The sequence below is a fragment of the Coregonus lavaretus genome, assembly GCF_964263955.1.
Source record: "Coregonus lavaretus genome assembly, contig: HAP1_SCAFFOLD_352, whole genome shotgun sequence".
In the NCBI taxonomy this organism is placed as follows: domain Eukaryota; kingdom Metazoa; phylum Chordata; class Actinopteri; order Salmoniformes; family Salmonidae; genus Coregonus; species Coregonus lavaretus.
Window position 1 is genome coordinate 234,770 of NW_028164143.1, and position 18,454 is coordinate 253,223.

Consider the following 18,454-nt stretch of genomic DNA (forward strand, 5'->3'; position numbering starts at 1 on the left):
TTATGAAAACCCCCTGGTCCAACCTCTCTCTCTTCATTACTTGGTTATGAAAACCCCCTGGTCCAACCTCTCTCTCTTCATTACTTGGTTATGAAAACCCCCTGGTCCAACCTCTCTCTCTTCATTACTTGGTTATGAAAACCCCCTGGTCCAACCTCTCTCTCTTCATTACTTGGTTATGAAAACCCCCTGGTACAACCTCTCTCTCTTCATTACTTGGTTATGAAAACCCCCTGGTCCAACCTCTCTCTCTTCATTACTTGGTTATGAAAACCCCCTGGTCCAACCTCCATCTCTTCATTAGTTGGTTCTGAAAACCCCCTGGTCCAACCTCTCTCTCTTCATTACTTGGTTATGAAAACCCCCTGGTCCAACCTCTCTCTCTTCATTACTTGGTTATGAAAACCCCCTGGTACAACCTCTCTCTCTTCATTACTTGGTTATGAAAACCCCCTGGTCCAATCTCTCTCTCTTCATTACTTGGTTATGAAAACCCCCTGGTCCAACCTCTCTCTCTTCATTACTTGGTTATGAAAACCCCCTGGTCCAACCTCTCTCTCTTCATTACTTGGTTATGAAAACCCCCTGGTCCAACCTCTCTCTCTTCATTACTTGGTTATGAAAACCCCCTGGTCCAACCTCTCTCTCTTCATTACTTGGTTATGAAAACCCCCTGGTCCAACCTCTCTCTCTTCATTACTTGGTTATGAAAACCCCCTGGTCCAACCTCTCTCTCTTCATTACCTGGTTATGAAAACCCCCTGGTCCAACCTCTCTCTCTTCATTACTTGGTTCTGAAAACCCCCTGGTCCAACCTCTCTCTCTTCATTACTTGGTTATGAAAACCCCCTGGTCCAACCTCTCTCTCTTCATTACCTGGTTATGAAACCCCCCTGGTCCAACCTCTCTCTCTTCATTACTTGGTTCTGAAAACCCCCTGGTCCAACCTCTCTCTCTTCATTACTTGGTTCTGAAAACCCCCTGGTCCAACCTCTCTCTCTTCATTACTTGGTTCTGAAAACCCCCTGGTCCAACCTCTCTCTCTTCATTACTTGGTTATGAAAACCCCCTGGTACAACCTCTCTCTCTTCATTACTTGGTTCTGAAAACCCCCTGGTCCAACCTCCATCTCTTCATTACTTGGTTCTGAAAACCCCCTGGTCCAACCTCTCTCTCTTCATTACTTGGTTCTGAAAACCCCCTGGTCCAACCTCTCTCTCTTCATTACTTGGTTATGAAAACCCCCTGGTCCAACCTCTCTCTCTTCATTACTTGGTTTTGAAAACCCCCTGGTACAACCTCTCTCTCTTCATTACTTGGTTATGAAAACCCCCTGGTCCAACCTCTCTCTCTTCATTACTTGGTTATGAAAACCCCCTGGTCCAACCTCTCTCTCTTCATTACTTGGTTCTGAAAACCCCCTGGTCCAACCTCTCTCTCTTCATTACTTGGTTATGAAAACCCCCTGGTCCAACCTCTCTCTCTTCATTACTTGGTTATGAAAACCCCCTGGTCCAACCTCTCTCTCTTCATTACTTGGTTATGAAAACCCCCTGGTCCAACCTCTCTCTCTTCATTACCTGGTTATGAAAACCCCCTGGTCCAACCTCTCTCTCTTCATTACTTGGTTCTGAAAACCCCCTGGTCCAACCTCTCTCTCTTCATTACTTGGTTATGAAAACCCCCTGGTCCAACCTCTCTCTCTTCATTACCTGGTTATGAAAACCCCCTGGTCCAACCTCTCTCTCTTCATTACTTGGTTCTGAAAACCCCCTGGTCCAACCTCTCTCTCTTCATTACTTGGTTCTGAAAACCCCCTGGTCCAACCTCTCTCTCTTCATTACTTGGTTCTGAAAACCCCCTGGTCCAACCTCTCTCTCTTCATTACTTGGTTCTGAAAACCCCCTGGTCCAACCTCTCTCTCTTCATTACTTGGTTCTGAAAACCCCCTGGTCCAACCTCTCTCTCTTCATTACTTGGTTCTGAAAACCCCCTGGTCCAACCTCTCTCTCTTCATTACTTGGTTATGAAAACCCCCTGGTACAACCTCTCTCTCTTCATTACTTGGTTCTGAAAACCCCCTGGTCCAACCTCTCTCTCTTCATTACTTGGTTATGAAAACCCCCTGGTCCAACCTCTCTCTCTTCATTACTTGGTTCTGAAAACCCCCTGGTCCAACCTCTCTCTCTTCATTACCTGGTTCTGAAAACCCCCTGGTCCAACCTCTCTCTCTTCATTACCTGGTTCTGAAAACCCCCTGGTCCAACCTCTCTCTCTTCATTACTTGGTTCTGAAAACCCCCTGGTCCAAAACACTGGCTCCAACCTCCATCTCTTCATTACTTGAAAGGAAATCATTCGCCAACCCACTAGAGCTCTGTATTTTCATTGAGTTGTAATTGAACAGTGACTACACATTTGAATGCGTGTTGACTCACATCCACTCCAAGGTCCAGGAGGTACTTGACCACACTGATCATTCCACTGGAGGCTGCAGAGTGGAGAGGGGTGTAGGCCTTCTTGTCTTTACAGGACACCTCTGATCCATGAGAGGCCAGCAGTTTCACCACCTCAATGTGCCCTATGGTAGGTAGAGAGAGCGAGAGCGAGAGAGAGAGAGAGATTAGTTTACAGTGGTACACAGCACCATAAGCAACACCTACATCATGTTAGTACAACTGAAAACATCTAATCAACCTACTTAGTACATGATTCTGACATAATAACACACTAGACGTGGCTCATACAGCTGAGCTGTGAGACTAACACACAGTCCATTCATTCATTCATTCATTGGTATAAAGGACATTAGTCAGAATGTAAATGATGTGGTAAACTCATCACCCATGTAAGCAGCCCAGTGGATTGCTCGGCGATCCTTCTTGTCAAAGGCATTAATGTTGGCTCCTCTGGAGAGAAGCAGCCTCACCATCTAACAGGGAGAGGAGAGAGAAACAAAACACAGGTTGAGGAAAACTAAACAGCAAAATCCGCTAAATCTGGCTTCAAAGCCTTCCCTTTCAAATTATATATTTTGTATTCACAATGAATGAAAGATAACATGTAAAGACATGGTACATTTCTCCCCTTTTAGTCCCCCTTTGACCTCCCCCTCCCCCCAGAATGCCTCCAAACACATTTAAAAAGAAAGGGAAAGTAATTGACTTACATGTCAGAAAACAAAACAAAAGTATACAACAACGTTACTTCAAGCAAAAATGTAATAGCCTAACAATTTCAGGTGATTAAGTGATTTTATAGGCCTATATAGCAGTAATCTCAAGGTGGGGCCAAGAGTACTAATCTGGAGGAAGTGTTTGGAGCTGTTCAAAATAGGATATCATCGGGTCCCAGGAGGAATAAAATGAGTTGGTTGACCCTCGAATGGTAACTTCATTTTTTCTCATTTTAGGAACAGCTTCAGATCTTCGAGCCAAAGAGAGGCTAAGGGAGGATTGATAGATTTCCAATCCAATAAAATCCTTCTGCGGGCTAACAGGGAGGCAAAGGCAATGGCATCTAGCTGTCTATTGGTCAGAGAAGGATTGTTGTTTGGTACTCCAAAAATAGCAATTTCTGCACTAGGCTGCAACTTTATATCAAATGCTTCAGAAAGGGTTTTAAATAGTGGACAAATAATCTGCCAGACGGGGACAGGACCAGAACATGTGGGTCAAGTCCACCAAGGAGCTTTTACACCTGTCACATGTACCATCAATATTTGGGTAGAATTTGGACAATCTGGCCTTACTGAAATGGATACGGTAAAGTACCTTAAACTGTATAAGGCTGAGCCGGGCACAAGAGGAGCTTCCATTTACCCTCAGTAAGGCATTTCACACTCAGATCGGATTTTATTCAAAGCCTCCTCTGAACAAACTCAAGCATACAACTAGGGCTGTGATGGTCATGGAACTTCAGGTGTCGGTGATTGGCGTGTCTTATGTACGTGGTCATCGACAAAACTGACAGCTGACAGGGGGGCGGGACGGACATTAGCAAAGGAAAACATTAGCGCGTTTAGGCCAGTCTTGCTCTCAAGTTTGGGGAAGCTAATTTTCTCCATGAAAAATATCAAGCATTCCATGCATCATCACATTTGCAAACTTATTAAAAAAATTAAAAAAAATTCACCTTTATTTAACCAGGTAAGCCAGTTGAGAACAAGTTCTCATTTACAACTGCGACCTGGCCAAGATAAAGCAAAGCAGTGCGATAAAAACAACACAGAGTTACATTTGGGGTAAAAAAACAAAGTCAAAAATACAACAGAAAATATATATACAGTGTGTGCAAATGTAGCAAGTTATGGAGGTAAGGCAATAAATAGGCTATAGTGCAAAATAATTACAATAGTATTAACACTGGAATGCTAGATGTGCAAGAGATTATGTGCAAATAGAGATACCGGGGTGCAAAAGAGCAAAATAAATAACAATATAGGGATGAGGTAGTTGGGTGGCCTAATTTCAGATGGGCTGTGTACAGGTGCAGTGATCGGTAAGGTGCTCTGACAACTGATGCTTAAAGTTAGTGAGGGAGATAAGAGTCTCCAGCTTCAGAGATTTTTGCAATTCGTTCCAGTCATTGGCAGCAGAGAACTGGAAGGAATGGCGGCCAAAGGAGGTGTTGGCTTTGGGAATGACCAGTGAGATATACCTGCTGGAGCGCAGACTACGGGTGGGTGCTGCTATGGTGACCAATGAGCTAAGATAAGGCGGGGATTTGCCTAGCAGTGATTTATAGATGGCCTGGAGCCAGTGGGTTTGACGACGAACATGTAGTGAGGACCAGCCAACAAGAGCGTACAGGTCACAGTGGTGGGTAGTGTATGGGGCTTTGGAGACAAAACGGATGGCACTGTGATAGACTACATCCAGTTTGCTGAGTAGAGTGTTGGAGGCTATTTTGTAAATGACATCGCCGAAGTCAAGGATCGGTAGGATAGTCAGTTTTACGAGGGCATGTTTGGCAGCATGAGTGAAGGAGGCTTTGTTTGCGAAATAGGAAGCTGATTCTAGATTTAACTTTGGATTGGAGATTCTTTATGTGAGTCTGGAAGGAGAGTTTACAGTCTAACCAGACACCTAGGTATTTGTAGTTGTCCACATACTCTAGGTCAGACCCGTCGAGAGTGGTGATTCTAGTCGGGAGGGAGGGTGCCAGCAGCGTTCGATTGAAAAGCATACATTTAGTTTTACTAGTGTTTAAGAGCAGTTGGAGGCTACTGAAGGAGTGTTGTATGGCATTGAAGCTCGTTTGGAGGTTTGTTAACACAGTGTCCAATGAAGGGCCAGATGTATACAAAATGGTGTCGTCTGCGTAGAGGTGGATCTGAGAGTCACCAGCAGCAAGAGCGACATCATTGATATACACGGAGAAAAGTGTCGGCCCAAGAATTGAACCCTGTGGCACCCCCATAGAGACTGCCATAGGTCCAGACAACAGGCCCTCCGATTTGACACACTGAACTCTATCTGAGAAGTAGTTGGTGAACCAGGCGAGGCAGTCATTTGAGAAACCAAGGCTATTTAGTCTGCCAATAAGAATGCGGTGGTTGACAGAGTCGAAAGCCTTGGCCAGGTCGATGAAGACGGCTGCACAGTACTGTCTATTATCAATCGCGGTTATAATATCGTTATCCTATGTTGATTTATGACAAGTTCATTGACTAGGGCCCTATAAAATAAGCGTTGCGGACCGAATCACGGAATCCAGACATTAAACCGAAATTCAACAATATTCAAACATTTATTGAACTTAGTAAGAAATCAACTAAATCTATTCAACTTGTTAGAAAACACATTCATTTGCCCAAGTCAATCATAAGACATGAACAAAATGCATCAGTGATTCGTATTTCCATGAACTTTCTGAAACGGCACAGGAATGCCCCTGTCTGTGTGCATGTGTGCGGTGCGCGCGTATGTCTACACTTTGTGTAGCCGTTAGCGATGATGCTAATGATAACCTTCTTCTGGTAGGGAAGGAATGGCTTTCCCCAAAACCTTCGCAAGTAAATGTTAACTACAAAGTAGCCTATGCCTGCCTGGCAGAATTATACCGTGATCATTTGCATCACTCCAGTGGCCATTTGTTCTACAGCAACACCGCTTAACCAAACAAAGGTCTCTTCCTGGTGCACGCTTGCATTTAAGGGTAACTACACCCCAAAATCTAAATGTCTTACATTTTTCCCAGACCTCACAAATGGTCACCTGATAGGGTTTAAACATTGTTGTGGACATAGAACATCCAATTGTGCTGTTTTGCTATTAAAAAGGTGTACTTTTGAGAGCGAAAACCTGCCAAAACAGGGACAAACGGTCAACGGGGAAATCTAAACGGAGAAAAGGGAACTTGGGAATTAACGGAATCAGGCAAAACATTGAAGGGATTTTATAGTGCCCTAATGGACTACAGACATTGACTGTCTCCTAGACTAAAAACTAAGATTGCATGTACTGCCTATATTTTGAGGGAAACGCACTGTCCATTATTTGATTTGATCAGGGCAGGGCAGGGCAGCACACAAACTGCATTTAGTCCAATAACAATCCATGATATTATTAGGGTGATAAATAAAAGGCAGTTGCTCCATGACACAAGAGCACGCTCTACTGGGACAAAAAGCTTACAGCACCTGGTATTCCCAGGCGGTCTCCCATCCAAGTACTAACCAGGCCCAACCCTGCTTAGCTTCCGAGATCGGGCGTATTCAGGCTGGTATGGCCGTAAGCGAGGGAACAACTCTTGGTACACTATAGAAAGTAAATTTGTCACTCACTCTGAAAGGGACACAGAAACTTATCCACTTTGTGACACAAACTGAAGAAGCTCAACCCTTGCTTACATTTCCTATATATATATATATATATATATATATGAGTCTTGTGGGGGGGGGGGGGGGGGAAGAGGGCCTATCCTATGTTGATTTATGACAAGTTCATTGACTAGGAATCCTCATCTCATTCCCAGACCCAGTGTAACCCCTCTTCTCTAGGTAGACTTCCATTAACTCCTCCCACTCCAGGACAGAGTACTTATCTGAGCCATCACCCCTAAAAAGAGGTGGAGCACTAACATCTGACTTCACAACCAGATTCAGCTTGGACGCATCAATAAAGGTTGACCCACACTGCTCAGGCAGGGGAAACTGCTGGGGTTGGTGAGGGGGACGGGCAGGAGAAAGACTTGAAACCCCAGGCTGCAGTAAACTCGCTCTGATAGATTCTCCTATCTCTGAACCAATCTGCTTAATAAGGTCACTAAGCTGACTCGGAGGCGTCCCATTATCACCGAGTACTGTGGATGATGGTACATCAAAAGACAGAGGTGGGATACCCTGGTCAGGTGGAACAAACAGCCTACCCCTCCCAGTGCTTGCAAACTCAGGACTAGCAAACGCTCTACTCCCAGGAGCTGACTGTACAATTGGTGTAAATGGAAGGACACCCCTCCCTCTACCCACACTAAAATCCCCAGCATAACACGGGTGCATTTAGTGCATTCAAATACCCCCCCCAAAAAATGCAATAAACAAATTCATCCAAAACATACAAATAAGCACGAATACCTGTATCTAATGAATATGCTACATTCACTTTCACTGTTTACAGTATATATTCACTTACAGTAAGCCATCAACAAATTCACATGCGCAGGTCGTGCACCTCATCCACATGCACAGCTCCGGCGGTCGGCTTGAGCTGACCAGTCGGCAGGTCACGTAATTAGGACACTGCCACAACTGGAATTCTGATGGTTGGATAATTTTTATTCGACCTGCACACGAAGAGACAACACACAATATGTTAGCTCTTGGTGCAGCCACAGCTCTCGGGCACCTTGCTAGTTGAAGGTCAGGCAAAAGAGAACAGGTGCTGCATGCACACATTCAGTGCCTAACAACACACTATACAATACAAGTAAAATGATATACAACATAATTCTGACAAAATAAATGACATACCTGTACACGAAGAGACAACACACAATAGTTTAGCCCTTGGTGCAGCCACAGCTCTCGGGCACCTGCGTGAGCACATAGAAACTCACTCAAACACTGCCCCAAATACTCCCGAGTTACAATAGGTACCCTAATTAGCGAGCTCGGTGAAAGTTGTTAACATAAATCTTTATATTGTCCACATTGTAACAAAACCTGTAGTTGCGTAACAGCACTTTGTGTAACTTTACCACAGTTTTATATCGACAAATTACGGCGCCAAGGACAACATACCTTGCTAGTTGAAGGTCAGGCAAAAGAGAACAATAAGAGGGTACATAAATACAGATAACCCGCGATGGACCAAACCAAAATATACACAACTTTTACAATTAGGTGTATTAACAATATAGATACATAAAAATGTTTGTACACCAAAAAATAACATTAGCTATGGAGCTGTAATTAAATAAAGAAACCACATTGAATTACTATTATTATTAACTTTTTAACATCCCCTCTTGACCTGGCCTACTTGAACTGTCCTTGTGTGCAATTTGGTGCATAATCTAGGGGAACAACATCACACTACTACACATATAATTCAAGTCATACCTTTATTGTCATTCATGCTCTTATTTTTAACCGAGTAGTTTTGCAAAAGTGTAACCTGCGTCAATTCTAGGAAATATTGGAATAACGTGCTTAAGAGGACACCTGACACGCACAACAGGATAACACAACAACCAGATTTTCAATTGACAATCATTGATTTAAATGGACGTGGTCAATAGATTTGTATAGGCATATATACTAATTTAATTTAACTTGTAAGCCAAGGTTTGATTAGTAGGTCTATGCAACTTGCACCTGGATAACCGCGTCATGAATCGGAACGGGCTCCAACGTCCTCATATACACATTATGACAAAAAAAAGATCTTAATATTTCACGAAATAAAGATATAGAAGAAAACAGGTTCTAGAAACTCAATTTCTCCATGGCAATAGAATGTAAACATGTATGTTGCGCCAAACATAACCAAATATCGCCTACAACTCAATTCTCAGCGCAGCAAATTGGACGATTCCACAGGCATTGATCATTCGCGACTTTAAGTAATTCCTGTTATCTCTAGAGCATCCCGTATATTTATAGCGCTGCATTTCGTCCCCCTCTGACCATGGATAGGATTGGGAGCATTCCTGAGTTCACTTATGGTCCCACTAAGGTAATTTTAGGAGATATTCCTTTTGGCATACTGTAAATGCCTGTGCATAATGTACCTAATAAAGCATACTTATTTTAATTATTTTCAAAGGAATTCTGTAGAAGCAGCCTTTATTTTCAGACTCTGCAGGCCTGCTGGGAGGAAGCATATTACAATAAACAGGTAAGATTCATCCCACAAAAACAGTAACCACAGAAAGAAAGAGATAGATTTAATCCCAAAACAAGAGTTTTATTTCAAGACAGTTTAGAGAAGATGGTCATAAGAGTTCTTAATATCACTTGCAAATTGTGAGACATGAGCAGTTGTGAAATGTTACGAGAGGCCCTTCTGAAAGCACATTATATGGTCTTTAGTGGCACGGTCTCACACCTTACCTCATCTTGCAGAAGAAGCTCATGGTCCACTATCTGCTGCTCCAGAGTCGAGGCCAGGTCTCGCCCCATGTCACCATGGAGCACATGAGCGACTGGCTGGTGTCTCAGGGCAAAAAATCCCTTAGGGAGAGGTGAGTACCACGTCAGCTCTCACCTTCACTGCCATTCTCTGTCACCAGCAGCACTCCAGGAGGTGTGGGTAAAATAAACAACAGATAAATAGGAAGCCAGGAAAGTTGAAATGCTTTGTGTTTTATTTGAAGGGTGTGGAAGGAAACCCTGGAGGAGGGGAACGAACTCGCTCGGCTGGTAAGAGAATGAGAGTTAGAGACTTAGACTATCAGTCAGTGAGCTCTTTTCTAGCCTTTCAACAACTAGTTAGTACAGCAGAATATATCTGTTGTGAAATTACACTAATGGGACTTCCTGTTTCCTACGGCAGACCTGGGAAGTAAACACCTGCCTAAAAATGATTGACATGGAGCACAAGGCTGTCTGCAAGCTCCGCCGCTCTATGCACCCCACCTCTCCAGCTGGCGCTGACATGTGAGTTCCATGTACTGCCCCGCATACGGCTTGCTCCATTCATCTACACATCTGGAGCTATGCAGAAAAAAACTAGGGCAGTGTTCTCTGTGTGAACATTGCACATTGTTTAGCTTTCTCTGCTGCTTTTTGTTGATTTCAGCGACCCCAAGGTCCACATCATCATGGAGAGAGCTGTGAGGAGCATTCAGGACAAGCTGTCCAATAAGCCCTGTAGCAACCTGCTCAGCCCATCCCAGGTGGTGGTGGAGCTGGTGCCCAGGATCCTCCTGGCCCTGTGGCTTCAGCCAGAGGAAGGCCATTCAGATCACCCCATCCTCCTAAGCGGGATGGCTGTGAGTATGGTGGTGGCCGTAGGGGAGAAGCTCTCCAGCATGTTGAAGGCCTCTTCTCCTCACACCCCTTTCTCCCGGGCTGCTACTTTTGACTCTGTGAGGTCGATCCTTGGGAGAATCAGCCAGTCCTTCTCCCTGGATGACCTCACAACCCCTTTTTTTATGAGCTCTGTCTGTGCCTTTGTGGCGGACGAGGTGAAAAGCTACTTCCAGCCTACTGCAGACACCCTGCCAGTTCCCCCTGTCCTAGTGGTGGCCGTCTCCGCCACACTACCAGCTGACATCCAAGCAGGTGAGTAGCACTCATAGAGAACACTCTGACATATGCCTTTTGTCATGACATCCTGGTGCCTTGTAGTAGTAAAGCCAATCAGGATTTTAATTGTCACCCCAAACACAGATGCAGACCAGGATTCTTCCCACCTGGAGGTTGTGGAAATCCCCCATAACACAGAGGCAGACCCAGCTTCTTCCCACCCATTGGTTGTGGACATCACCCCTAACACAGAGTCAGACCCTGCTTCTTCCAACTTGGAGGTTGTGGACATCACCCATAACACAGAGGCAGACCCGGCTTCTTCTCAGCTGGAGGTTGTGGACATCACCCCTAACAAAGAGGCACACCTGGCTTCTTCCCACCTGGAGCTTGTGGACATCACCCCTAACACAGAGGCTGAGACGGCTTCTACCCACCTGAAGTTTGTGGTCATCACCCCTAACACAGAGTTAGACCCGGCTTCTTCCTATCAGGAGGTTGTGGAAACCACCCCTAACACAGAGACAGACCCGGCTTCTTCCCACCTGGAGCTTGTGGACATCACCCCAAACACAGAGGCAGACCCGGCTTCTTCCCACCGTATGGTTGTTGACATCTCCCATAACTCAGAGGCAGACCCAGCATCTTCCCACCTGGAGGTTGTGGACATCACCTCAAACACAGAGGCAGACCCGGCTTCTTCTCACCTGGAGGTTGTGGACATCACCCCTAACAAAGAGGCACACCTTGCTTCTTCCCAACTGGAGGTTGTGGACATCACTCCTAACAAAGAGGCACACCTGGCTTCTTCCCACCAGGAGCTTGTGGACATCACCCCTAACACAGAGGCAGACCCATCTTCTTCCCACCAGGAGGTTATGGAAATCATCCCTAACACAGAGGCAGACCTGGCTGCTTTCCACTTGGAGCTTGTGGACATCACCCCTAACACAGAGGCTAAGAAGGCTTCTACCCACCTGAAGTTTGTGGTCCTCACCCCTAACACAGAGTTAGACCCGGCTTCTTCCTATCAGGAGGTTGTGGAAACCACCCCTAACACAGAGTTAGACCCGGCTTCTTCCTATCAGGAGGTTGTGGAAACCACCCCTAACACAGAGACAGACCCGGCATCTTCCCACCTGGAGCTTGTGGACATCACCCCAAACAAAGAGGCAGATCCTGCTTCTTCCCACCTGGAGTTTGTGGACATCACCCCTAACACAGATGCAGACCTGGCTTCTTCCCACCTAGAGGTTGTGGACATCACCCCAAACACAGAGGCAGATCCTGCTTCTTCCCACCTGGAGCTTGTGGACATCACCCCTAACACAGAGGCAGACCCGGCTTCTTTCCACCTAGTTGTTGTGGACATAACCTTTAACACAGAGGCAGACCCGGCTTATTCCCAGCTGGAAGTTGTGGAAATCACCCCTAACATAGAGGCAGACCCGGCTTCTTCCCACCGTAAGGTTGTGGACATCACCCCTAATACAGAGGTAGACCCGGCTTCTTCTCACCTGGAGGTTGTGGAAATCACCCCTAACAAAGAGGCAGAACCCGTCTCTTCCCACTTGGAGATTGTATTCGTCACACCTAACACAGAGGCAGAACCCGTCTCGTCCCACTTGGAAGTTGTGGACATCACCCCTTACACAGAGGCAGACCCGGCTTCTACCCACCTGAAGGTTGTGGACATCACCCCTAACACAGAGGCAGATCCGGCTTGTTCTCAGCTGGAGGTTTTGGACCTCACCCCTAACACAGATAAATACCCTGCTTCTGCACTCTTGGAGGTTGCGGACGTCACACCTGAAGAAAAGCCTCTCATGGTGGCCGTCTACGCCACTCTGCCATCTGACATCCAAGCAGGTGAGTAAGACTTATAGAAAGCACTCTGACAGGTGCCGTTCATCATGATAACATGTAAAGTGTTGGTCCCATGTTTCATGAGCTGAAATAAAAGATCCCATTCAACTGGCCAGTGTTTAGAACCTACGGTTTGCATTTATTTACATTCTGCCCCACTTTTGTCCCTTTCCAGAGGATGTTGCTGTGGTCACCCTGGACGTCACCCCACACGTCACCAAGGAGGTGACCCTGGATGTTCCATGCAGGGCGAGGAAAGGGGCAGTCCGGCGTTTTTTTTGCAGGCTTTGGAGGGCAGTGTGCTGCTGCGCTTGCCACAAGGAAGAGGAGGAACAATATTAATTATTCATTAGACCAGAAACAGGATTGAACCATAGACCATTAAATTCTTTGCATTATAGTTGCCTTCAATTCTGATTTTCTTCTGTTTAATTCTTAATTAATTTCAGAACATTTCTCTAAACTTTGTGGAGTAGGTTGTATAAATAAGTGGGAAACATCCCAATCCCAATTTTAATGCTTTTAATAATTAACTTATTACATTTTTTTTAGATGTATTATTTGACAAAAAAAGTGGAGGGCGCGACCAAAAAACTTTAATCATCATAGAAAACTCTTGCTCACTATGAAAAATGCATTGTTTTATTTAAGCAAAGTTAAAAGATGAACGTTTCCGCCTAGTCTATGACGATATGCAAGTTGTGTTTGCCCAGTTAAAGGGGGACCCAGACTCACCCTGGTTCTTGAGGGTTGCAGACACTGAATAATTATCATTTGAAATAAATGGCACTTTTCAAGTCTTGACTAAAAATCTTTAATGAATATGAATTTAAATACAATTGACTTGAGGATCAGAGCAGGCAGACTGACTGGCTTGCCCTGAAGGCCCTCTACCTCTACCTCTGTGTGGTTAATCTCAGCCAAGAGGTTGTATGGGTTGTCTGTCTCTCTCTGGGTGTGAATCACTATCACTATGACCTCTCGCTCCGCCTGCCCGTTGGCCTGATCACAGGAGCAGGGGTGATGGCATCCGGGGTAACCTCCTCCTCTCCTGTATCTAACCCATCTTTCTGGCTGTGAGTTCGACTGAGGTCACTCGTTCTCTCTCCCAGGGTGTTGGATAGTTTCTCCTCCTCTGTGTCTTGTGTATTTTCTACATTGTAGAATAATAGTGAAGTCTTCAAAACTATTAAATAACACATATGGCATCATGTAGTAACCAAAAACGTGTTACACATATCAAAATATATTTCAGATTTGAGATTCTTCAAAGTAGCCACCCTTTGCCTTGAAATGTTTTGAGACCAGGTTGCGCTTTCACCTCCCTCGGTAAGAGGGGAATAAGGCAACCTCAGAGTTACATCCAAGGATACTTTATTGACACAAACGGATGAAATGGACATGGAAAGGTAGTGGAATGATAGTGGTCCTGTAATGGACAGATAACAGGGGTAATGAATATGCACAATAACTGATAGCACAAGTAGAGCAACAACGCTATTAACAAAGGAAGGGCTGTATTAATGGCATAATGCTACCTGCGGAGTATTACACAACACAGTAAAACACAGAGAGGCAACTTACAATAGGCAATGGTAGTAACTATAAAGAACAACAAGCAAGAATGATATACATGTTACAAACTCACTTTGTGCACGTACACTATCCCACGGTATCTCTGTGCATTCAAATTGTCATCGATAAAATGCAATTGTGTTCATTGTCCGTAGCTTATGCCTGCCCATACCATAACCCCAATGCCACCATGGGGCATTCACAACGTTGACATCAGCCAACAGCTCGCCCATATGCTGCTTTACAAGTGGTCTGAAGTCGTGAGGCCAGTTAGAAGTACTGCCAAATTCTCTAAAGCCGCCTTGGCTTATGGTTGAGAAATTAACATAAACGTATCTGGCAACAGCTCTGGTGGACATTCCTGCAGTCTGTAAGCCAATTGCACGCTGCCTCAAAACTTGAAACATCTGTGCATTGTGTTGTGTGACAAAACTGCACATTTTAGAGTGGCATTTTATTGTCCTCAGCACAAGGTGCACCTGTGTAATTATCATGCTGTTTAATCAGCTTCTTGATATGCCATATTTGTCAGGTGGATGGATTATCTTGGCAAAGGAGAAATGCTTGCTTACAGGGATGTAAACAAATGTGTGTACACAATTTGAGAGAAATAAGCTTTTTGTGCAAATGGAACATTTCTGGGATTTTGGGACCAACACTTTACATGTTGCGTTTATATTTTTGTTCAGTGTAGTTATTAGGTTGGGAGATTGGGATCCTATCTGGGCTAGCTAAAGCCAACTTCATGGTTAGTAGTATGACAGAGAAAATATAACAAGACAAATTTAAACATCACAAATCTGAGGGGGCAAGTGACCCTGTGCCCCCTTTGGGCATGACGTCTCTGCTATCAACCACATCATTCTGTCTCCGTGAATATTCAAAACAGACACATTCATTCAGGTCTGGTACTGGTCCTACCATATAGATCAGGGATGGACAATTCCAGTCCTTGGGGGTCGGAGGGGTGTCACACTTTTTCCCCATCCCTAGCAAACACAGATGATTAAACTTATTGCATTCTAAACTGAAACCCATGAGCACTTGATTATTAGAGTCAAACGTGTTAGCTGGGGCTGGGGAAAAAGTGTAACACCAATCAGGTCCCGAGGACTGGAGTTGCCCATCCCTGATATAGATGCTCTGTTTGCACGCATCGAGGGATGTGGTGACAGTGGAGACAAGGGAACACACATAAACAGCTTTGTCCTTTTAGAAAGTCATCATAATCCTTACATAAATATGATATGTATGCAAGAAATGCAGAGCCACTTCCAAAAACATATTGACAGAGTCTAGTATCTAGTAATCTAATCAATTTGTTTTCAACCCCTTTGTTATGGCAAGTGTAAATAAGCTCAGGAGTAAAAATGTGCTTAACAAGTCACATAATCAGTTAGATGTACTCACTATGTGTGCAATAATAGTGATTTTTGAACGAATACATAATCTCTGTACCCCACACATGCAATTATCTATTAGGTCCCTCAGTCGAGCAGTGAATTTCAAACATAGATTCAACCATGAAGACCAGGGAGGTTTTCCAATGCCTCGCAAAGAAGGGCACCTTTTGGTAGATGGGTACAAATAAAGCAGACATTGAATATTCCTTTGAGCATGGTGAAGTTATTAATTATGCTTTGGATGGTGTATCAATACACCCAGTCACCACAAAAATACAGGTGTCCATCCTAACTCAGCTGCCAGAGAGGAAGGAAAACGCTCAGGGATTTCACCATGAGGCCAATTGTGACTTTAAAACAGTTAGAAAGTTTAATGCTTTGATAGGAGAAAACTGAGGATGAATCATCAACATTGTAGTTACTCCACAATACTAACCTAATTGACAGAGTATGCACTCACTAACTGTAAGTCGCTCTGGATAAGAGCGTCTGCTAAATGACTAAAATGTAAATGTAAAAGAAGGAAACCTGTACATGCATTGTGTTTGCAATAAGGCACTAAAGTAAAACTGCAAATAATGTGGCAAAGAAATGAACTTAATGCCCTGAATACAAAGCCTAATGTTTGGGGCAAATCCAACACAACACATCACTGAGTACCACTCTTCATATTTCCAAGCATGGTGGTGGCTGCATCATGTTATGGGTATGCATGTCATTGGCAAGGACTAGATACTTTTTTAGGATAAAAATAAACGGCATAGAGCTAAGTACAGGCAGATTCCTAGAGGAAAACCTGGTTCAGTCTGCTTTCCAACAGACACTGGGAGACAAATTCCCTCTTCAGCAGGACAATAACCTAAAACACAAGGCCAAATATTCACTGGAGTTGCTTACCAAGACGACATTGAATGTTTCTGAGTGGCTTAGTTACAGTTTTGACTTAATTCGGCTTGAAAACCTATGGCAAAAAAAAAATGTCTGTCTATATATTGTATAATGCATATATTTTACAATCCAGTTGTGCAAAGCTCTTGGAGATTTATCAAGTAAGACACAGCTTTAATCGACTCAGGGGTGGGAATACTTATGTAAATGAGATATTTCTGTATGTAATTTCCAATACATTTGCAAAAATTTCAAAAGCGTGTTTTCAATTTGTCATTATGGGGTATTGTGTGTAGCTGCGTGAGAGAAAATGTTATAATTGAATCCATTTTGAATTCAGGCTGTAAGAAAGCAACATGTGGAATAAGTTAAGGGGTATGAATACTTTCTGAATGCACTGTATATCTGCAAGAAAGTGATAAATAAGTGACTGTTTGAAAGGGGGTCATATAATGTCACGCTCGTCTACGAGAGAGGACCAATGCGCAGCGTTGAAGGTGAACATAATATATATTTATTAACTGATCAACACGATCAAAACAATAACCAACGATGCGTGACGTCTAAGGTTACAACACGAACAAACCTTAACGGAACAAGAAACCACAACACAAAGTGAAAAGACCGATAGTTAAATATGGCTCCCAGTCAGAGACAACCAGCTGACACTCGTTGCCTCTGATTGGGAGTCACTCAGGCCAACATAGATATACAAACATAGACTTACACACCCTGGCTCAACATAACATAGTCCCCAGAGCCAGGGCGTGACATATAAACATTGCCTTATTTATATTTTTACATATAACATAAAGTTAATTTTGTCTGAAATAGTCATGCTAAAATGGGCGTCGTTTCTCAGACCAAATTTCCATTCTGGCTCAAACAAAGCAATCGGATCATGCTCCAGTCAAAAACAGCTATAGGGAATGCCTATACATTGTCCAATCTCCTTCCACACATTGATTTCATCTTATTCAGAAAAAAACAAACTTGAAATTAAGTGTTGTTTCAGTGTCTTGTTGCAGGTTGTGCAATGTTCAAAAGTGTGTGAGAGAAAAAGCATTAACTTGTGTGTGTGGTGTCAAGTGTGGATGGTCCTATGTATGCAAATAGCTCGAGATTGGATATTTCAGCACCATGGACAGCAGCGACATTGGGATAGCGAGATCTGTAATTCAGCAACACATGACACTGGATAGTGGCTGTCTCAGGTGAAGTTGGCATTGGGAAAATCCCATCTAATGGGAAACGAGGCATAGGAGGCAAAAAGACTGAAGGAGAAGACTCCCACAGGAACTCTTGGCTTAACTGTTCTGTCACATTCATTTCAAATGTTACATTTTTCGATTTGTAAATAAAAGGGAACACATCTGCAAATAATGTAAACTGACTTTTCTAACTACACTGTACAGCTTTAGTGTGTCTGTGTGTCATAGGTACAACTGCAAGCAATTCGCTTCTCAAATCCTTCTCAAATGTCTGTTTAATGTGAGAAATAAAATAAATGAAAACAATAAAATGAAAAACAACTGTTAGACTAATGATTAACTAACTAAGGCTCCTCTGTCCTCCACTCGTTACCTGTATTAATGGAACCTGTTTGAACTTGTTATCAGTATAAAAGACACCTGTCCACAACCTCAAACAGTCACACTCCAAACTCCACTATGGCCAAGACCAAAGAGCTGTCAAAGGACACCAGAAACAAAATTGTAGACCTGCACCAGGCTGGGAAGACTGAATCTGCAATAGGTAAGCAGCTTGGTTTGAAGAAATCAACTGTGGGAGCAATTATTAGGAAATGGAAGACATACAAGACCACTGATAATCTCCCTCGATATGGGGCTCCACGCAAGATCTCACCCCGTGGGGTCAAAATGATCACAAGAACGGTGAGCAAAAATCCCAGAACCACACGGGGGGACCTAGTGAATGACCTGCAGAGAGCTGGGACCAAAGTAACAAAGCCTACCATCAGTAACACACTACGCCGCCAGGGACTCAAATCCTGCAGTGCGAGATGTGTC

General features: G+C 43.9%; 1 protein-coding gene across 1 annotated transcript in view; it reads right to left on the minus strand.

Annotated features, from left to right (window-relative positions):
* The window catches only part of LOC311117425 (serine/threonine-protein phosphatase 6 regulatory ankyrin repeat subunit A-like), a gene marked incomplete at its 5' end in the record, with an annotated part of 56,123 nt that overhangs the window by 10,788 nt on the left and 26,881 nt on the right, over positions 1 to 18,454 (minus strand). The window contains 2 exons of the mRNA XM_084192361.1: positions 2,438 to 2,580; positions 2,844 to 2,931. Coding sequence (XP_084048487.1) covers positions 2,438 to 2,580; positions 2,844 to 2,931 — 231 coding nt within the window. The remainder of the gene's footprint in view (positions 1 to 2,437; positions 2,581 to 2,843; positions 2,932 to 18,454) is intronic.